The sequence below is a fragment of the Budorcas taxicolor genome, chromosome 6 (genome assembly GCF_023091745.1).
Source record: "Budorcas taxicolor isolate Tak-1 chromosome 6, Takin1.1, whole genome shotgun sequence".
Lineage (NCBI taxonomy): Eukaryota > Metazoa > Chordata > Mammalia > Artiodactyla > Bovidae > Budorcas > Budorcas taxicolor.
Window position 1 is genome coordinate 110525235 of NC_068915.1, and position 22512 is coordinate 110547746.

At 43.6% G+C, this 22512-nt stretch overlaps 1 protein-coding gene across 1 annotated transcript in view; it reads left to right on the forward strand.

The window, feature by feature from the left end:
* Positions 1 to 22512, forward strand: part of CC2D2A (coiled-coil and C2 domain containing 2A) — a 122414-nt gene that overhangs the window by 25531 nt on the left and 74371 nt on the right. Inside the window, exons 4-10 of the mRNA XM_052642041.1 lie at positions 640 to 728; positions 1061 to 1162; positions 6570 to 6671; positions 7387 to 7551; positions 13398 to 13560; positions 15321 to 15457; positions 17526 to 17657. Coding sequence (XP_052498001.1) covers positions 640 to 728; positions 1061 to 1162; positions 6570 to 6671; positions 7387 to 7551; positions 13398 to 13560; positions 15321 to 15457; positions 17526 to 17657 — 890 coding nt within the window. The remainder of the gene's footprint in view (positions 1 to 639; positions 729 to 1060; positions 1163 to 6569; positions 6672 to 7386; positions 7552 to 13397; positions 13561 to 15320; positions 15458 to 17525; positions 17658 to 22512) is intronic.

The window sequence follows — 22512 nt, forward strand, 5'->3', positions numbered from 1 at the left end:
AAGAATACTGGAGTGGGCTGCCATGCCCTGCTCCAGGGGATCTTCCCAACCCAGGGATCGAACCCAGGTCTCCTGTGGCTCCTGCATTGCAGACGGATTCTTTACTGCTGAGCCACCAAGAGTTTATGTACAGGTTTAATACTATGTACAAAATAAATGTTGTTTGTTCGATATAGCCCAAGGCTATGGCTTGAGCCTGTAGAAAAACTTTCTCTGATCGAAGCTATCACCGCTGTTGAAAGTTGAACCCCAAAATCAATCAATAGTCATTCATTCATCCAAGGAGCCTATTGTCAAATCAATAAATTTGACAGCTTCTTCCCAATGGTAATTGAACTGGTGTGCTTTTGCCATGAAAAATCAAGTGCCGTTTGTTCGATTCTTAGTTAAGTCCACGTGTCAGCCCTGGTAGGACCGAGGTTGTTACTGTCCACCTTAAAGAAGCCAAGACACGTCCTTATTACGTCAGACGGCTCGGGGTTGGGGGCGGGGGGGCGTTGTTCAGCTTTATCTCATGATGGTTTATGTGAAGTTCTAAATTTGCAAAATAAAATGACATTCTCTTGTTATTTTTTAATCTAATCTTCCCTTTGGAAGAAAAAGATGTTGTTTTAAAGTAATTTTCTTGTATTGTTTTAGGCTTGCCTCCAATCCCTTCAGCTTCCAGAACAGGCTTTGCAGAATTTTCCATGAGAGAACGCATGAGGGAGAAATTACAGGCTGCAAGGGTGAGAGAAACCGCAGGGATATTTTGCTCGGCGCCAATTACCTTGCTTCCAGTCTTGTCTAGCTTGATTCATTTGCTCAAAACTGCGTGGATTTGAACACTGTTCAATTTGTTTTTCATGCTCTAAAGGTGTAATGCAGCACATAACTATGAGCACAGATGAAAATTACACTTAAGAAGAATGTAATGTCCTTTTTCTAAACCATTGTTTTTACCTCTTAAAGAAGCATAGCATGCATTATTTTACTGATTGATTTCCTCCCGAGATGGTGACTGAGGTTTTCATAGCATCACTGACATTATGTAGCAGTAATTTTCTCTCCAAATTTTTAGTCCAAAGCAGAAAGTGCGCTGCTGCAGGAAATTCCCACCCCTCGGCCCAGGCGCTTACGAAGTCCCACCGAGAAAGAATCGGAGACTGAGTTTGGCACGGAGGTGAGAAATAGGCTACCCCTACTTTGTGACCAAAGACAGTGATGCCAAATAGAAATGTTCCAGCAAAAGTTCTAGAACAGAGCTATGCACAGAGGGGCTGTTAAAAACTCATTGATAATAATAGCTGCTATTTATAGATACTACTTGGTGTTGGGCATTTTGCCAGGTCTTTTCCCCATGTTATTAGATGCCCTTATCCCAACACCTCTATGAGGTGGGTACCATGATTTTCATTCACATTTGACATACGAGGTTCAGAGGGCCTGCCAAGCCATCCCCAGGTCACAGAGCACATACGTGGACCAGTCAGTATTGGATTCTAGCTCTGTCTCATTCCCAGTGTGTCTCATGGGTCAGCGGTGCTGGACCCATGGATCTTGCTGGGAAACAGAGAAAGAGATAAGAACAGAATCCAATCGTGGGGATTTTGAGTGTTACACTAAGGTGCCCGAATGTTTTTTTCTAAGCCACGGAGAGCAATTGACAATTGGATCGGGTGGTGATTTGAATGCACCGGGGTGACTTGTTTGAATCTGAGATGCTGGTGAGGCACCTCAGTGTGCTCCTGAGATGCACAGAGAGGAAGGGACCCGGCCTGGAGACACAGATTTAAGAAGTATTTGAACTGTGGTGAGTTTTGAAGTTTTAAGAGTGTGAATGATGATGGTCCTACACTTGGAGAAACTAAAGGCCCACGAGGCAAAGAGGAAGCCTGTTAAAGACAGAAAGACATATCAGCGATGTGGCTGAAGGACCAACACATCCAGGGTGGAAGAAGGAGCAGAAAGATCAACAGGGCATGTGGCCCAGTGAAGTGTTTGCAAGTCTAACCCAGTGGCGTGTGGTGACGATGGTTTTGGTTGTTTTTAAAGTCTAAGCATTAGGGATATTTCTGGAGCACAGTCACTAATTTCTTAGATGATGCCTTTTATTCTTCTGTGATGAGATGTTACAGATCTTCATTTACCTGTATTCATCGCCAACAAGCCAGAGGTTGCATGATTACAAGGAAAGTTGCAGTTGTGCTCATGGGTTTTCAGAACACTCAGTCAGTCCCCTATAATGGCTCATGACAACTGGCTACTCCGTTCTACAGAGGACACATTTCTTTTTCTTTATTTCCAATTGATTTTCTTCCATGAGAGCCATAATTGTAAGAGCCATAGTTCTAAAGTATTAGAAAATAAAGAAAAAGTACCAAGACTTTCCTGGTGAGCAAGTGGTTAAAACTTCCTCTTCCAGTGCAGAGGGTGAGAGTTTGATCCCTGGTCAGGAAACTAATATCCCACACGCCTCTTGGTCCAAAAAACCCAAAACATTAAAACAGAAGCAATATTGTAATAAATTCAATAAAGACTTTAAAATAGTTCACATCAAAAAAAAAATATTGTTTTAAAGGAGAAAGTCCCTAAAATCTCATCATTATGACACAAATACTTTGGTTCTTTTGGTAGATGTGTGAGTAAGCAACAGGAGGGTGTGGTCTCCCATGTCTGGCGTTGTCTGCACCTTCTTGATGGATAATCCTTTCACACAATCATGATAGTTCTCGCTTGTCCAATAGGCCATGAATACGATATCCAAATCAAGCTGGTAGTTTTAGAAGTAAAAATATACTCCTTTGGCTCACAGAGTTATTTATTTCTCTTTGTGAGCAGGAACTTGACCTTTTGTCTAGCAAAGTGCATATCCCCTAAGAGCCATTCTCTGAAGGTGAGGCAAACACCACCTGTCTTGTCCGCAGACCTGATCTCAGCTTTCCAATGACATGTCACTCACAACCACAGTTATTCATGTACATACCTTAGCCCAGAAGAAGAATATAAAAAGCAGACAATTTTGGTCCTACAGGGCAAAGAGCACATGAAAAGGCCAGGTGCTGGACCTCAGCTGTCCAGCACTAAATTCTGGCAATCTCACTCACTAGCTGTATGACCTTGGATGTGTAACTTTTTCATTCTCCAAGTGATAAATATAACCCCCTTCCCCACTTCCCACCTCTTTTTTTTTTTTTTTTTTGGCTGCGTTGGGTCTTATTTGAAGCATGGAGTTTCTTTTGTTGCAGCACGTGGACTCTCTAGTAGTGACGTGCAGGCTGAGTTGCTCCACAGCATGTGGGATCTTAGTTCCCTGACCCAGGAACGAACCTGCATCCTCTGCGTTGCAAAGCAGATTCATAACCATTGGACCACCAGGGAAATCCCCTCACCTCTTTAAAATAGGGATACTACCCAAAACCTGATCCTTGATATTGTTTTGAGGATTAAAGGAGTGCATACATGTCACAGGGTTTCACACAGTGCCTGGCTCATGTGAAGCCTTCTCTCCATAGTTAGTAGCAAGTGTCAGAGGCTGTAGGGTCAGAGCAAAAAGAAGAAGCCGCTTGGGAATACTTGGGTCAGGAATCTAAATCCATCAGCACAAACCTGTGCTAAACTCTTGTTTCCATTCCTCTTTATCCTCAGCAGATTTGTAATCAGAGAACAAAGCCAAACACACAGCTCCAAGAACATGTCAACAAAGAAGTGGGAATAACACAGAACATTTGACTCCTTGGTCTCCAGTAGGCATGACCAAAATGTCTCTGTTTTGTGGACCTGGTTCATTGTCCCAAGTGCCCCAGGTTCTGATCCCTTGACACACTCTACCTGTTGCCAGCATCTCTTGGAGGCTCCTTCCTGCCGGGTGTCCAATGGACTCTGAACACGCAGCAGTGATTGTGACGGCCCACTCTCAAGGAGCCCAGTGGGGATGACAGACAGGTGATCCGACAGTGGAAGTGCAGGCTGGAAGATCCATGGTGGGCGCCTTGAGAAAGCCTTAGAAAGGGCACTTCCCTTGGAGTCAGGTTATGTAAAATATGAAGTGTCTTGCCTTAGGCAGTGGTTTCTTGCCTAAGGCAATGGTTTCTTATCTGTGGCTCAAAAACACAAGTGGCAAAAGAATAAATCAATACACTGGACTTCATCAGAATTAAACGCGTTTCCATTTCAAAGGAAACCAAGAAAAAAGTGAAAAGACAACACGCATAATGGGAGAGATTACTTGCAAATCATGTATCTTGATTAGTATCATGCCTGATACTGAGAATATATAAAAATCGGAGATATCTGCAAGACCATCTAGATTAGGCTGTCTTTAGGGAATTAAAACTATTGACTAGTAGTTAGAAGAGAGGTCAGGGCAGGAACTACTATATTTTGTAAATATGCTTTGTTAAAAGTAATGAGACTTGTGATTGTCTAGCTCAAGCTAGGGTCATAGAGCCTTCTTGGAGGTTACAACAAATTCAAGGATGAGAAAGAATTCCTAGCTGGACACAAGCATACATCATCATAGGCATTCACTTGAAATTGAATATTATTACTTTAAGCTTTCATGAAGATATTATAGATAATAGTTCTTTAAAATTTAATTCTGCACACAATCCTTTTAAATATATTTAATGGCTTTTCTTATGCTAATATAATTTATATTTAAATACTTTGAGATTTTGATAAAAATTAAATTACCACCATTTTGATCAAGTCCATACAAATCATAGTAAAACTGTCAATCTTATAATTTTAAAAGATACCAAAAAATTATATTGTCCAAACTTACTGTCCTTTCTGTCAAGCAAATACAGAAAGAGATGGAAAGAAACAGAAAGAATAAAATACTGATCTCCACATACACATATTTGCCAAATGGAATTTTACCTACTTATTTTATTTTTTAAATGGCTAATGTTAGACTTTCCGCCTGGTCTTCTTCTGTTTTATTATCAGTCTTTAGCTGTCTCTAAAACCTAAGGCTTGCCTACACAGAGCTAAGCTTCTCGTCTCTCTGATCGATTGACTCCTTGGCTTATTTATGTGTTTTCAAATGTACCAGTCTCCATCTTGGGCTCTAGGAGGTGAGGGATTCTGAGGCACACAGGAGCAGAACGGCATCTTCAACAGTGGGAGAGAAAGGTTTAGCCTTGTTTTACGAGAAAGACTGAACTTAGCAGACCCTTAGTAAGCCTTCCTGACCTTTCCCTGGTGGCTCAGTGGTAAAGAATCTGCCTACCAAGCAGAAAATATGGGTTCAATCCCTGAGTCGAGAAGATCCCCTGGAGAAGGAAATGGGAACGCATTCCAGTATTCTTGCTGGGAAATCCCATGGACAGAGGAGTCTGGTGGGCTATGGTCCATGTAGGCATGAAAGAATTGGACATGACTTAGTGACTAAACCACCGCCACCAATTTTTAAACGTGTTTATCCTTACATTACATAATACCCATCTGCTTCTTTCCTTGTCTTCAAAAGAGCCACTTAAAATTCTGGAATTTACCAAGACAAATATTAACTCTGCATTGCACTGTGAAATTTATTCATTAGCACTGCTTCAACTTTTGTATAATTGAATGCTATTAGTTAACCATTTGGGCTTCCCTGATAGCTCAGCTGGTAAAGAATCTGCCTGCAATGCAGGAGACCCCACTTTGATTCCTAGGTCAGGACAATCCCCTGGAGAAGGAATAAGCTACCCACTCCAGGATACATGGGCTTCCCTGGTGGCTCAGATGGTAAAGAATCCACCTGCAATTCAGGAGACCTGGGTTCGATCTCTGGGTTGGGACGATCCCCTGGAGGAGGGCATGGCAACCCACTCCAGTATTTTTGCCTGGAGAACCCCATGGACAGAAGAGCCTGGCAGGCTTCAATACGTAGAGAGTCAAACACGACTGAAGCAACTTAACACACACGCACAGTTATCTATTTAACCTACTACTGCAAAACGAGAAAATGGAGGGAAAGCATAGAACATTACAAAATTGGAATTGTATGTATTCTCTTGATATCATGATAGACTGCACCCAACTGATGCCCGCATTTTTATTCTTCCCATTGCTGGACATTCAGCTGCACTTACGTGGAATTTCATAGCACCTTAGCTTGCTGTTCCAAGTATTTCTAGCGTTCATCACAGAATGTCTCTGGATAAACGCCTGAGGAGACCCACTCAGCCATTATGAGATGCACACAAAAGTGGAAGCGCCAGGGCCTGGGGCAACCCTTACCCAGTTGGACTTATTTACCATCAGACATGGTTGATGCTCTTCGTCATAGACTGTTTGGAGATGATCCTCTGTGAGCTGGAGAATCTATTGATTGTTAGGGTGAAATAGCATTTCCATTTGGGGGTTTATTGACTGTAACATTTTGTATTCATTTAGTCATGAGAGAGACAGAGCTGAGGAAGAAAACAATCAGCCACTTTACCATTCAAACATATTAGTAAACACTTCATTCCCTAGAAACGGTGAGATGCATCAATGGTCCGAAGATAAAGCCTTTTGAGGGCTAATGCTTGTTTTATAAAAAATCCTCAGTTTCTTGCTTTAAATGATGTATCTGTTATTTTTTTCCATTTGTATAGCTGGATAGAGAGGTACAAAGGACTCAACAAGAACATGACTCCCAAGGTCATTCAAGAGTAAAGTTCCACGATTCTGTACGAAAAATCAAGTCTAAACCCCTGGTGAGAAATCCTGTCTTTTAAAATCATGCTACCTTTAAATTATGTAGGCTTTAAATCATGTCTCTTATTGATTTGTTTCTGTTTTTGAAAATTGTCAATGAGAGACAACTGTACATATAAGCTGACTCCTACTTCATGAAATATGCAAGAAAAAATACGAGGAATGATTCCTACTTTTAAACGCTAGAATCTTATGGAGAGATTAGAAAGCTGCCTATTGTGGGGAAAGAAAAATGCCTGGAAGGACAGGAATGTTCTTGATAAGCTGATTTGTTCAGCTGTGAAGTTGTTACCAGCTTTTATTATGGGAAAAAGGGAGATACTAATTCAAGAATTAAAACAAACCAGAAATGGTATTTTTTCAAAGTTTAACAAACCCTGTATTGCTCATAATTAAAAGTATCTCAGCACTGGCCTATAAATCACTTTTTGGCATTTTAATCATCTTTTCTAAAGCTTTTAACTGCTATAAATAATATGTTTTTGTGTTTGTAGGAAGGTAAATAATTGCTGATTTATATTCTTTTAAAAGTAACTCATTAAAGTTACTTAACTAAGGAGGCCTGTCGTATCTGTTAAAGTTCATTACCATCAACAGGTAATGTGTTTAGGAAGCCCAGAATGCTCTTAGCATCCAGCCAGCTGTCAGTGAGCTGTGCAGAGCTTATCTCAGCACAGATAATCTGAAATTCTATTGCTTGCTTCCTCTCTGTAGGTTCCACCTGGCTTCCCTTCTGCTGAGGAAGCGTATAACTTCTTTACTTTCAACTTTGATCCCGAACCAGAGGAATCAGAGGAAAAACCAAAAGTCAAAAATAGACATGGAGCTAACCGAGAGGAAAAGGAAGGAGAGGAAGAAGAGCCAGCTGTACAGGAAGGAGTAAGCAAAACAGTATCTGGTATAAGAATAGTAACGAGGAGAGGGGAGATGCTAATGGTGATGGTGATGATCACGTTGGTGGTGATGGTAGTGGTGATGGTGGTGGTGATGGTGGTGGTGATGGTGGTGACAGTGATGGTGGTGGTGATGATGGTAGTGACGGTGATGGTGGTGGTGATGGTGGTGATGGTGGTGGTGATGATGGTGGTGACGGTGATGGTGGTGGTGATGGTGGTGATGGTGGTGGTGATGGTGGTGGTGAGATGATGATGACAGTGGTGATGGTGGTGATGGTGGTGATGGTGATGATGGTGGTGATGGTAGTGGTGATGGTTGTGATGGTGGTAGTGATGGTGGTGGTGGTGGTGGTGGTGGTGGTGGTGATGGTGGTGATATGATGATGGCAGTGATGATGGTGATGGTGGTGGTGATGGTGATGGTGGTGATGGTGGTGGTGGTGAGATGATGATGGTGGTGATGATGATGGTGATGGTGGTGGTGATGATGGCAGTGATGGTGGTGATGATGATGGTGGTGACAGTGATGGTGGTGGTGATGGTGATGGTTGTGATGGTGGTGGTGATGGTGGTGGTGGTGAGATGATGATGGTGGTGATGATGATGGTGATGGTGGTGGTGATGATGGCAGTGATGGTGGTGATGATGATGGTGGTGACAGTGATGGTGGTGGTGATGGTGATGGTTGTGATGGTGGTGGTGATGGAGGTGGTGGTGAGATGATGATGACGGTGGTGATGGTGATGGTGATGATGGTGGTGATGGTAGTGGTAATGGTTGTGATGGTGGTGGTGATGGTGGTGGTGGTGATGATGGCAGTGATGATGGTGGTGGTGATGGTGGGAGTGGTGATGGTGGTGGTGGTGGTGGTGAGATGATGATGATGGTGGTAATGGTGATGGTGGTGGTGGTGATGATGGTGGTGATGGTGGTGGTGATGGTGGGAGTGGTGATGGTGGTGGTGATGGTTGTGATGGTGGTGGTGATGGAGGTGATGGTGGTGGTGGTGGTGAGATGATGATGACGGTGGTAATGGTGATGGTGGTGGTGAGATGATGATGACAGTGGTGATGGTGATGGTGGTGATGGTGATGATGGTGGTGATGATGGTGGTGATGGTTGTGATGGTGGTGGTGGTGGTGGTGGTGGTGGTGGTGATGGTGATGGTGGTGGTGGTGAGATGATGATGACAGTGGTAATGGTGATGGTGGTGGTGGTGATGATGGCAGTGATGGTGGTGGTGATGGTTGTGATGTGGTGGTGGTGGTGGTGGTGATGGTGGTGGTGGTGGTGGTGAGATGATGATGACAATGGTGATGATCGTGGTAGTGATGGTGGTAGTGATGATGGTGATGGTGGTGGTGGTGGTGGTGGTGAGATGATGATGATGGTGGTAATGGTGATGGTGGTGGTGGTGATGATGGTGGTGATGGTGGTGGTGATGGTGGGAGTGGTGATGGTGGTGGTGGTGGTGGTGGTGGTGGTGGTGAGATGATGATGACAGTGGTAATGATGATGGTGGTGGTGATGGTGGTGGTGGTGGTGGTGGTGGTGGTGATGGTGATGATGACAGTGGTGATGGTGATGATGGTGATGGTGGTGGTGATGGTTGTGATGGTGGTGAGATGATGATGACAGTGGTGATGATGATGGTGATGGTGATGGTGATGGTGGTGATGGTGGTGGTGATGAGATGATGACAGTGGTGATGGTGGTGATGGTGATGATGGTGGTGATGATGGTGGTGATGATGGTGGTGATGGTGGTAGTGGTGATGGTGATGGTGGTGGTGGTGGTGTTGATGATGGCAGTGATGATGGTGGTGGTGATGGTGGTAGTGGTGATGGTGGTTGTGGTGGTGGTGGTGGTGGTGAGATGATGATGACAGTGGTGATGATGGTGATGGTGATGGTGGTGGTGGTGGTGAGATGATGACGGTGGTGATGGTGATGATGGTGATGGTGGTGGTGATGGTTGTGATGGTGGTGATGATGATGACAGTGGTGATGGTGGTGGTGGTGGTGGTGATGGTGGTGGTCGTGGTGGTGGTGGTGGTGAGATGATGACGGTGGTAATGATGGTGATGATGATGATGTCCTAACTAGGAAGAAAGTGGCTAGGAGCAAACATGCCACCACCATGTAGAACAGCTCATCCACATCCTGAGCTCTTCAGATGATGCAGATGCAGGATAAACAGGGCTCTTTTAGAGGGTTTGTTAAAATAGATGGCTGGCCATTTTTCCAAGTTTCCAATCTAATAGGTCTTCCCTGGGATGAGAAACCTTACTTTTTGGCACCAGGTCTAGATACAGGAGATCATGGAGAAAAGAAGAATGATCATAGATTTTAAAGAGCCTAGGTGAAGGTGAAGTTGCTCAGTTGTGTCCGACTCTTTGCGACCCCATGGACTGTAACCTACTAGGCTTCTCCGTCCATGGGATTCTCCAGGCAAGAATACTGGAGTGGATTGCCATTTCCTTCTCCAGGGGATCTTCCCAACCCAGGGATCAAACCCGGGTCTCCTGCATTGGAGGCAGACGCTTTAACCTCTGAGCCACCAGGGAAGCCCTAGAATGAACTTAACTGGAAAAGAAGAGAGAGTGGGTTTAAAAACAAACAGCTAGAAGAGATCAAGCCCTGAGCCTTTGGAGTGGGAACATGGACTCCAAGACCCTAGACTACCAGAGAACTAACCCCAGGGAGTATCAAATAGTGAGAACTCACACAAAGAAAACCACCTGAATACAAGACCCGGCATCACCCAACCACCCGCAGCACCCTGTAGAGGACACCTCATCTAAACAGCAGACTAAACAAAAAATACAAGCCCAACCACCAGCAAGAGGATTGCCACCTCACTCAGCCTCTCCCATCAGAGGGAAAACAAACAAATAAACAAACAAACAAAAATTCAGAACAAATCTCACCCTATAAGCTCACACAGACCACTGGACCAACCTTAGGAGGGCAGAAATCAAAAGGAAGAAAGAATTCAACCTTTAAGCCTGGGAAAAGGAGACCTCAAACACAATAAGTTAAAAAAAAAATAATGAAAAGGCAGAGGAATCCTACACAGATGAAGGAACAAACTAGAAACCCAGAAGTCCAAATGAATAAAGAGGAAATAGGCAAACTACCTGGAAAATAACTCAGAATGATGATAGTAAAGATGATCAAAAGCCTTGAAAACAAAATGGAGAAAATGCATGAATTGATTAAGCAAGACCTAGAAGAATTAAAGAATAAACATTCAGAGAGAAACAGCACCATTACTGAAGTTAAAAATAACTCTAGAAGGAATCAATAGCAGAATATCTGAAGCAGAAGAACAAATCAATGAGCTGGAAGATAAAATGGTGGAAGTAACTTCTGAAGAGCAGAATAAAGTAAAAAGAATGAAAAGAACTGAGGATAGTCGCAGAGACCTCTCGGACAATATCAAATGCACGTCCTAAAAGTGCTGCGAATACTAGGTTCACATTACTTTCTGTAGCCCTCAATTTCACCCTATAATTTGGGGGTTGGGGGCCTTGCTTAAGTGTATTCACCTTTCTCTCTTGTGGGAAAAAAAGTGGAGCAATACAGTTTGCAGATTTTTCTTGCTAGACTCCACACAAGGATTAGTATTCTTTTCACGTACAGAAGTGTCTGCCTCTCCAAGGCAAATGCAACCTAGTGCTCTCTCCTCTCAGCCTTACAGGTGAAGTTTTTTGTGCCCCATTCCACACCCAAGCTACAACTCAGATTCTGAAATTGTGGGTGGGATATGTGAGACCAGAGAAAACACACCATGAAAAATGGGAAGACTTGAATAGCCATCTCTCCAAGGAAGATACACAAATGGCCAAAGAGTACATAAGAAGATGCTTAGCAGCACTAATCATTAGGGAAATGCGAATCAAAACCACAATGAGATACCACCTTACACACATCAGAATGACTATTAAAAATAGATGGGAGATAGATAGGAAGGAAAGAAGGAAGGGAGGGCAGACAAGTGTTGGCAAGGATGCAGAGAAACTTGTGCATCACTCACGGTGTTGCAAGGTGGTGTAGCTGCTGTGAAAAATTCAGAAACTTTTGCTCTTCAAAAATTTAAACATAGAACTACCATATGATCCAGCAACCCCAATCCTGGGTATATACCCCAAAGAATTAAAAGCAGGCACTCAGATCGCTATAAACTCATGTTGCTAGAAGCATTATTTACAGTAGCCAAAAGTGAAAGCAATCTAACTGCCCATCAAGAGAAGAATGGATGAATAAAATGTGGTATTTTATTCATCAATATTCAAGAGAATATTATTCAGCATGAAAGAAGGAAATTCTAATATATGCTAAACATGGCTGAACCTTAAAGACATTATGCTAAGTGAAATAAGCCAGTTATCTGAAATGAAAAAGACAAACTTTGTGTGAGTATTTTCACACTCACTGCGGATGCAGTCTTTCTGGTGGACCAACTGCAGGTCCTGGCTTTGCTCTGCTGTCTTCTCTGAAGTTTTCTCAGCCTGTCTTTGCTCAAAGTAGAGCTGGAGCAGGATCGCAGACTGATACCACAGGATATTTTCTCTCTTCACCTTTTGAAGTTTCTGACACTCTCTGCCTTCAGCTCTTGCTGAGAGCTTGGTTACTGTGCAGATTTACTTCACTCTTCTTATCGTTTCGTGTATTTAGCGAGGAAATATTAGGTGATTAGGCTACAGCCATTGTCTTCAGCTACCTGGCAGTCTCCATAGCATTTTAAAGGGTGCTGCTCATACATGGATGTCAGGTTTAAAAAGAAGAACAAGACAGAGAAAGAAAAGAAGGAAAAAAGGAGAAAGAAGAGAAAGAAAAGGCAGAAAAGTTTGGAAAATATTCAAACTACGTTAAAATACTTCAGCTGGCATTTGTGATTACAGGTTCTGTGCTTAGAATTTTTACATGCATCATTCAATTTTTATTCTCACAAACCCAAGGAAATAAGATCTATTAATATCCCCATCTTGCAAATAAGAAAACCAGGGATCTGAAGGATAGGTAAATTCCTCACAGTCACTCAGGCACTACAAGGTGAAGCTGGGAGTCAAGCCCAGGCAGTCTGAGCAGGGTGTGGACTGCACACTTGGCGCCTTTCCCATGGGGTTAATGCCAAGGCGGAAGGTTAGATTATGCATAACTCATGAACCCAAGTTCTTTAAGTCATTGTCAAAGAATAGACACCTGCAAAGGAGGACACACTCATTGAGATTGCACTTGCCTTGCTTAGCACATCTCTTCTGACCCTTCTGATTTTGGCATTTTCCAAGTATGTGGAATAGTGAAAAAACAAAGCGTATTAAATAGGATAGTCCATGTCATTTTATGCTTTCTTTCAGAACAAGATAAAAGGAAAAGGTGACTTTATCTTAGGATATGTTGTTCGGTGCATTTAATATCATGGATTGCTTTTCCAAGTACATTAATTGTCTTTGGCACTTCCCTGCTGGCTCAGTCAGTTCAGTTGCTCAGTCGTGTCCGAGTCTTTGGGACCCCATGGCGTGCAGCACGCCAGGCTTCCCTGTCCATCACCAACTCCCGGAGCTTGCTTCCCTCGTGGCTCAGATGGTAAAAAATCTGCCTGCAATGCGAGAGACCTGGGTTCGATCCCTGGGTTGGGAAGATGCCCTGGAGGAGAGCATGGCAACCCACTCCAGTATTCTTGCCTGGAGAATTCCGTGGACAGAGGAGCGTGGTGGCCTACAGTCCATAGGGTCACAAAGAGTCACAGCCAACTGAGCAACTAACACATTCACCGTCACTAACTATCTTTGTGGGATTGTTCCTGCTCTTTAATGTGATGCAGGATGAGGAAGAGTGGTTGGATGGCAGAGATGCTGAGGATCTTCTCCTGGGCTTAGATCACGCAGCTGAAGACTTTGTGGCTGTCAGACCTGCCGATTATGAAAGTGTCCACGTTCGGCTGCAGAGAGAGAAAGAGCTCCTGTTCGTACCCAGCAGACGGACAGGTACTTTCTCTCTTTATCTTTCTGCCCAGCTTTGGCATCCACGTTTTCCTTCAGACGAAATAGAGCTGGTGTATAAAGTTAAAGTGAAAGTGTTAGTCGCTCAGTCATGTCTGACTCTTTGTGACCCCACGGACAATAACCCGCCTGGCTCCTCTGTTCATGGGGTTTCCTAGGCAAGAATAGTGGAGTGGGTAGACATTTCCTTCTCCAGGTGTATAAAAATGCCCAATTTCCACAACTGAACCCAATTTCTACTCTGACTTAATAGTCAAGAAACAGGTTCAAATCATCCTACTCATTCCTTCTCCCACTGTGTCCGCAAGTCTGTTCTCTATGTCTACATCACTTTGAGAGAGTAGCGTAGAAATATACACATCACCACATGTAAAATAGATCACTTCAGTTCAGGTGAGTCTCTCAGTCATGTCTGACTCTTTGCGACACCATGGACTGCAGCACACCAGGCCTCCCTGTCCATCCCCAACTCCCGGAGCTTACTCAAACTCACGTCCATTGAGTCGGTGATGCCATCCAACCATCTCTTGCTCTGTCGTCACCTTCTCCTCCTGCCTTCAACCTTTCCCAGCATCAGGGTCTTTTCCAACGAGTCAGTTCTTCACATCAGGTGGCCAAAGTATTGGAGTTTCAGCTTCAGCATCATCCCTTTTTTTTTTAATATAAATTTACTTATTTTAATTGGAGACTAATTACTTTACAATATTGTATTGGTTTTGCCATACATCAACATGAATCCGACACAGGTGTACACATAGCATCATTCCTTAAATGAATATTCAGGACTGATTTCCTTTAGGAAATTGGTTGGATTGGTTGGATCTCCTTGCAGTACTAGGGACTCTCAAGAGTCTTCTCCAACACCACAGTTTAAAAGCATCAATTCTTCGGCACTCAACTTTCTTTATAGTCTGACTCTCACATCCATACATGTCTACTGGAAAAACCATAGCTTTGATTAAGACGGACCTTTGTTGGCAAAGTAATGTCTCTGCTTTTTAATATGCTGTCTAGGTTGGTAAAAATAGATAGCCAGTGGGAATTTGCTGTATGACACAGGAGCTCAAATCTGGTGCTCTGTCACAACCTAGAGGAGTGAGATGGGGTGAGAGGTGGAGGGAAGTTTCAGGAGCAAGGGGACGTATGTATGCCTATAACTGATTCATGTTATGTGTGGCAAAAGCCAACACAATATTATAAAGCAATTATCCTCCAACAGTCGTTGGCGGGCTGTTGCTGTCTGTCACTCCCACAGACCCCGCAGACTGTCCGCAAAGATCTGTTCTATGAACACATCAAAGAGTGAGGAAGTAAATGAAGTCACATGGACTCCAGCAAACTTTGTAATTTACAGAGCACTTCCTCATCCTTCACCCCATTTAATTCTCCCAGGAGCCCAGAAAGACAGATATTTTCATCCCTTATGTATGAGAGGACAGAATTCAGAGAAGAGGCTGGGCCAGGTTCACGCCACTGATGAGTCCAGCAGCCTCCCCTCTGATCTGGGTACCATACTCCTCGCGGGCCATGTTAGGTATCGAATTATTTCATGATTCTCCAACATGGTGCTGCAGGAAAACACGTTCACCTTCCCCTTGGTCCTGCTTCTAGACATCAGTTTGGGGCATTTGCACTTTCCAAGAACCAAAGTAAAATCTCTGGTGGTGTCTTTAATTCACCAAACTGCAGTTTGAAATGTTTAGGTTGGCACTGATGTGGCTTGTGTTTGTTTATGAACTGTCTAGTGCCTACGTATAAAAAGCTTCCTGAGAATGTGCAGCCCAGGTACCTGGAAGATGAAGGCCTTTACATCGGGGCAAGACTGGAGGTGCCGCGAACCAACCAGAACATCATGGAGAACAGGCTCCTGACCCAGGAACCGGTGAGCTCTCAGCCCTGTTCTCTAGTGTAGACAAGGAGGGATTCACAGAGGGTCTTTATCCTGACGGGCCATCACTGCGGGGTGGGGCTCATTTCCTCCTGAGGGTGTCTGCAGACTGGTTCATCCTGTCGCTGTTTTGTTATTATTGTTTTTTAATTTGTCCTCAATACCTTCAGTGACCCTCAAACATCACCCCTCTCCGCTCAATCCTACCTTTCCAAAGCTGGGTTTAGGCTCTTCCTACTAAATCACATATTGGCAAAACTTTTCCCAATTCACAGAAATTTTTAATTGTCCCAAGATAGAATGTTCTAAACTGTTTTTGTCCATGGCTGTCTGTCTTGAAATTTTCACGAATATCATTTCCCTGGTGGTCCAGTGGTTAAGAATCCGCCACAAATGCAGGGACACAGATTCAATCCCTGGTCCACGAAGATCCCACATGCCACGGGGCAACGAAGCCAGCACACCACAACTACTGAGCCCACGCTCTAGAGCCTGGGAGCCACTGCTACTGAGTCTGTGTGCCTAGACTCTGTGCTCTGCAACAAGGAAGCTGCCACAATTAGAAGGCCCAGCACTGCAGCTAGAGAGTAGCCCCTGCTCACCCCAACTAGAGAGAGCCCCTGCATAGCAACAGAGATACCAGTGCAGCCAAAAAACTTAAAAATAAAATTTAAAAAATTGTTTAATAGGAAATACGTTTTTTTAAGCACTCCTTTGAAAGTGAAAGTGAAAGTCACTCAGTTGTGTCTGACTCTTTGTGACCCATGGACTGTAGTCTGTGAAATTCTCCAGGCCAGAATACTGGAGTAGGTAGCCTTTCCCTTCTCCAGGGGATCTTCCCAACCCAGGGATTGAACACAGGTCTCCCGCATTGCAGGCAGATTCTTTACCAGCTGAGCCACAAGGGAAGCCCAAGCACTCCTTTAGCTTTTTCTTAAACTTATCAGGAGGGGGCTGAAAACTATATCTTAATTCTGGGGGGCATTAGTGAAGACTCAAATTTTAAATTTTTATTGGAATACAATTGATTTACAATTGTGTTAGTTGCAGGTGGATATACATATAGGCACTCTACTTTTTTTTTTTTTAATTCTTTTCCCGTATAGGCCATTGCAGAGTACTGAGTAGCGTTGCCTATGCTATATGGTGGTGGTGGTTTAGTCACTAAGGCATGTCCAACTCTTGTGACCCCATGGACTGTAGCCCACCTGGCTCCTCTGTCCATGGGATTCTCCAGGCAAGAATATTGGAGTGGGTTGCCATTTCCTTCTCCAGGGGATCTTCCCGACCCAGGAATTGAACCCGGGTCTCCTGCATTGCAGACAGATTCTTCACCAGCTGGTGGCTCAGAGGTTAAAGCGTCTGCCTGCAATGCGGGAGACCCGGGTTCAATCCCTGGGTCGGGAAGATCACCTGGAGAAGGAAATGGCAACCCACTCCAGTATTCTTGCCTGGGAAATACCATGGATGGAGGACCCTGGTGGCCTACAGTCCACGGGGTTGAAAAGAGTCAGACACGACTGAGGGACTTCACTTTCACTTTCTTCACCAGCTGAGCTATGAGGGAAGCCCATGCTATATAGTAGCCCTGTTAGTTATTTATTTTATATATAGTAGTGTGTATCCCCTGGAAACCATAAGTTTATTTTCTACAGCCACGACTATATATTTCTGTTTTGTAATAAGTTCATTTTCACCTTTTTTTTTAGATTCCACATATAAGCAATATCATATGATATTGGTCTTTCTGTGTCTGGCTTAGTGAAGACTCAATTTCTAATAGAAATCGGGACTTTAAAATGTCTAGGGAGTAGGAGGTGGGAGAGAGGTTCAAGAGGGAGGGGACACATGTATACCTATGGCAAATTCATGTTGATGTGTGGCGGAAACCAAAACACTATTGTAAAGCAACTATCTTTAATTTAAAATAAATAATTTTTAAAAAAATAAAAGATCTACAGGACAGGGGAAGGTGCATGAAATAATACATGGTGACAGAGAGTTTCCCCACAAGCGCTGTTTATTTTTGTAAACTATTTTCTGTCCTTCTGCTTGATCCCAGGGGAGGAGATGGTTTGGAGATGACGGGAGGATCCTGGCACTGCCAAATCCCATCAAGCCGGTTCCTTCGCGACCACCCATGTTTACAGAGGCGCAGGACATTAAGCCAGAACTGGAAACACTGTATAAAAAGGTAAACCTCCCCCTCCCATTTTTAATACATGAATTTACTTGAAAGTGCTTTGCTTTTTGAAAGGATTAATGAATTTGCAACATCCTATTCTGACTTTTCTTAACTAATTCACTGTCTTGCACATAAAAAGGAAACAGCAAACTTGTTATATAAGACTGAGTCTCCTGCCCACACCGAATCCTTTCTTAAACCCTTTCTTACATCAGCAACAAGCTTCCCAGGTAGGAAGGCTTGGGTCAGTGTCTTTATTCCCATGTCCAGGTTAGCTGCCCCAATATTTCCTCTTTTCTCTCTGTCATCTCACATATACTGCAGGGTTATTTCCCCCACTGTCTCTGTATTATATCACTGGAGATTTTCTATTCTCACAAATCCTTTCTATGGTATTTTTCCCAGCTCTTTTACCACACTGCCTGGCTTGAGTCCTGGCCCTGCCTCTTGCTTGGCTCACTTGACCCCCTTCTCCTCTCTCTGCTGGTGTTTCTTCCTTTGCAAAATGGCATCGGCTTACTAGGATTGTTGTGCAGATGGTTGAGATAATACATCAAAGTACTTAGAACAGGCTCAGTGAGGTCTGACCGGCTGGTGTTGAATAGGCAGTTGCTTGCCTTCATTTCCCCCCACCCCCAACAATAAATGATTACATTTATTAACTATCTTTTTTAAAAAGTATCAAATAAATATATTCTGGGGGAAAGAAGCTATATTAAAATTAAAAGAATTGCTAGGCTTTGGTTACATATTTCTTTAATATCAGATACATTCTTACTAAAAATTCAGATAAATCTATGAACACATAGTGACACTAGAGATCAGAATAATTGCTTTTTTAATGTTTCCAATTTGGGTCAACATAAAATGACTTTTTACTATGAAATCACTTCTAAGCTTTCAATCCATGTCCCTTAAACATCATATCATGGTTTTTGTTTGCTGTATTATCATTACAATATTATTATCAAAACTTACAACTTATACATCTTGTCCAGGACCACAATTTCCAACATTCTTTAGCTTTAGTTTTGTATTTATATGAGTTTAATGATGCAATTTATGCTTTTTTACAATCTTTCTGTTCCTCAAGGATTTTGTTTTTCTTAATTTTTTAGCTGACAGATATTTTGTTTCTGTGTCTTGGAGCCTCTGTTGTTGTTTCCTTGTTTTCCTAAGATATATCCATATGTACTTGGGCTTCCCAGGTGGCTCAGACATTAGAGAATCTGCCTGCAATGCAAGAGACCTGGGTTCAATCCCTGGGTCAGAAAGCTTCCTTGGAGAAGGAAATGGCAACCCACTCCAGTATTCTGGCCTGAAGAATTCCACAGACAGAGGAGCCAGGCTGGCTACAGTCCATGGTGTTGCAAAGAGTCAGACACAACTTAGCAACTCACACCCCCACACACAATCCAGATGTACTTATTCCTTAAATTCTTGTGTATTAAGAAAGACCTGTCTTATTTTCCCTTGTTTGTTTTTATTTCCTTCCTTCACGTTGAATTATATTGCTCATGCTCTCCTGAAATGTAGCAAGGATCACCTCCTTCAGAAACTTGTGTAATTTGAAATGTGTAACATTTTGACACTGCTAAAGGCAAACAGAATAAGAGGATATAAGATCATCCTATAAAGCTATAGAACTGTAGAGCTATAGGTGATGAACAGAGAAGACATGGACCCAAATCAGAGAATCTGAGCTAGGTGTCTACTAAGCTGTGGCTTTGGGCATCTCCCTTGACTGCTGTGAAAATGTTTCTTTAATTAAAAAATCACCATAATCTCTACCTCATATGGCCATTATGAGCTTTGAAATGATATATGTGTTTGCCCTTTTATTAAATTGTGAATTTCTATAAAATATTGTTATCAGAGACAAATATTAATGAGTGGCTACTCTGTACAAAAATGTGGAGCCTAGGAGTGGATTTACAAAGCAAGCATAAACCCAAGCCCCAGGCCTGAGGGATTTACCATCTACTTGCTTTATGACAAAGATACATGATATAATTAGTGATCTAGACAGTATCAACTTGTACCTAATAATCCATCAGTTTCTTTCTCCATCCATCCATCCATCTACTTCAGCATGAAACATTGATATAATGAAGCACAAATTTATGGGCTAAAATTAGAAAATAGAGGAGTCGTTACTATGGAGAGTAGGATCTTGAGGGAAGCCATTAATCTCATCTGTCTCCTTCAGAAGCTCTGAGCTACTTGGGAAATGCACAGGAATCAGAGAAGGGTGCAGATCTCAGTTTCAGCGAAGGGTGAGACTGGATAGGAGAATGCGGCTTGGACCCAAGACTGATTGGGCTCCCTGCTCCCTCTCCCATGAATTATGTCCCCCATGTAGAGAGTTTACCATGTGGAATGTCTGCTGAACCCACGGGCCAGTGAGCAGGCCCTTAGGAGATGGCTGAGTAAGGACAGCTAGATGCCACCAGTGACTCTGTCCAGCCAAGAGCTTGGACTAGTGGATCTTGGGCTTCAGCTAAATCTCCACTCAGACACAGTCTTCCTTCTCTCTGGGGAAAGAGCCAGCGGGGAGAGACCAGAGGGTTTCCTTCTAGTCCTTTTGAGAGGCGAGAGCTTCCTAGCTTTGGGCAGAAACAGGAAAGTAGAGGAAGATAAGAGTTCCACTGAGAGGGGCTAGCCATCCTGCATCACAGAGCAAAGAAGTTAGAGGAGAGAGATTGGAAGGGGCTGGAGTCTTCCGAGATCTTTTCTAGAGAGTTAGGCTGCAAACATAGCAAAGCATGGAGAACATGCCAAGCTTCTGCCTAAGAAAGAAGCAAAGGTTATATTAAAGGAGTTGTTCTGTTTAGTTGCTAAGTCATGTCCACCTCTTTTGCAAACCCATGGACCATAGCCCACCAGGCTGCTCTGTCCATGGGATTTCCCAGGCAAGAATACTGGAGTGGGTTGCCATTTCCTCCTCCAGGGGATCTTCCTGACTCAGGGATGGAGCTGCATCCCTTGTGTCTCCTGCATTGGCAGGCAGATTCTTTACCACTAGCATCACCTGGGGAGCCCTCTGGTCCCCTGCTAAATTAGAAGAACTGTGGTAGTCAGCACTCTTTGAGTTGCAAGTGACAGAAACCCACTGCAAACCAGCTTAAGCCAGGAGAGAACTTAGTGACTCACAAAGCTGGAAGGACCTGGAGATGAATCATAAAATGAAGGCGGGGCTTTAGGAACCCGGACCCTGGGGCCAGGGACTCAGTGCTGGCAGTCTCTCTCTCTGCCTCTCTTTCCTCTGGTTCTCCTTGAATGGAGAACCTTCTCTCCTATGGAATGGAGAAACTTCTCTCCTGTTGTAGGCAGTCCAGAATTTGCCATGGGTTAGGACATTGATAATGTAAGCTCAGAGATGCCAGAGGAAAAGGATCATATCTTGTGGCAAGATTCCCATTATCAACACCAAGGACAAACTAGTCAGTTTTAAGAGGAACATACACTCCCCGACCTGCGTCCTAGAGACACACCCAGGAGATGGAGAATGAGAAAACTTCCCAGGGAAGACAAGAACAACAGCTGTAGAATCTACTGCCAGCTCTGGGCTGGATTCAGGTTCTCTTGCTATTATTTTCTGAGGGAGGGCAAATACATACATTTTACTTTAATTCCCCCAATGATTGCTCTCTGTCTGTACAACCTTAAAATTTTTCTTCATCGGCCACACAACCCTGCTTGCACTGAAAACATCAGCAGATAATCCACACGCACCGCCTCTGATAGTTTAGGTTTTCAGTTTTCCACCAAAGACTGAAGAACCAAACAATTTCAAAATGAAAATAATATACCTAAGAAATATTGTTGGTTCAGCAGTAAAGAATCCACCTGCAATGCAGGAGCTGCAGGAGACGAGGGTTCGATCCCTGGGTCGGGAAGATCCCCTGGAGGAGGAAATAGCAACCCACTCCAGTATTCTTGCCTGGGAAATCCCATGGACAGAGGAGCCTGGTGGGCTACAATTCATGGGGTCACAAAGAGTTGGGCACAACTTAGAGACTGAACAACAATATTCTTAGGAGAAATTGTTGGTGCTTCTATCCTGATGGTTTTCAGTCTGCAAGAAAACAGATAGAAGAGAAAGATAAGGAAGGACGGATCTTTTTCTCCCTAATAGGAATCGAGCTGGGGTCTTTTGAGCAATCTCACTCAATGACGACTAGGGGTCCTGGAAATTTTTTCACTTCGTTGAGCTGAGATGAAGGCAGAGACCACCAGCAATCGTTTAAACATGGGCTAATGCAGTTTGGGGGAAAGAGACACATGATAACATTGCAAGTAAATAGGACCATGTTGGGCTTCCCAGGCGGGTGGTGCTAGTGTTACAGAATCCGCCTGCCAGTGCAGGAGATGCAAGAGACACAGGTATAATCCCTGGGTTGAGACGATTCCTTGGAGTAGGAAGCGGCAACCCACTCCAGTATTCTTGCTGGGAAAGCTCATGGACAGAGAAGCCTGGCGGGCTACAGTCCATAACGTTGCAAAGAGTTGGACTGAGCACACAGCACGCATAGGACCGTGCCACCAACCTTATTTACTCATACCAAGCAGAGCAGAAGACAGCACCTGAAGGCCACACTCTGACTGAGCCCAGAACTCTGGAACCTGTGGTAAGAGGAACGGCAAAGCAAGAACCAGCAGGAGCCAAGCAATTGCAGAGGAGGTGGAAATATTTTAATTAATCCAGGTGGCCAGAAGGATCATAAGACACATAGTCACCACCTGCAGGTTTAAAACCCTTAACGCGATGGCAGGTTATAATTGAGTACTCTTACCCAAAAGAAAGAGGACAGAGATGGGCCTTTGTTGTGGCAACATGATGGGTGAAGATACTAATGTCAGA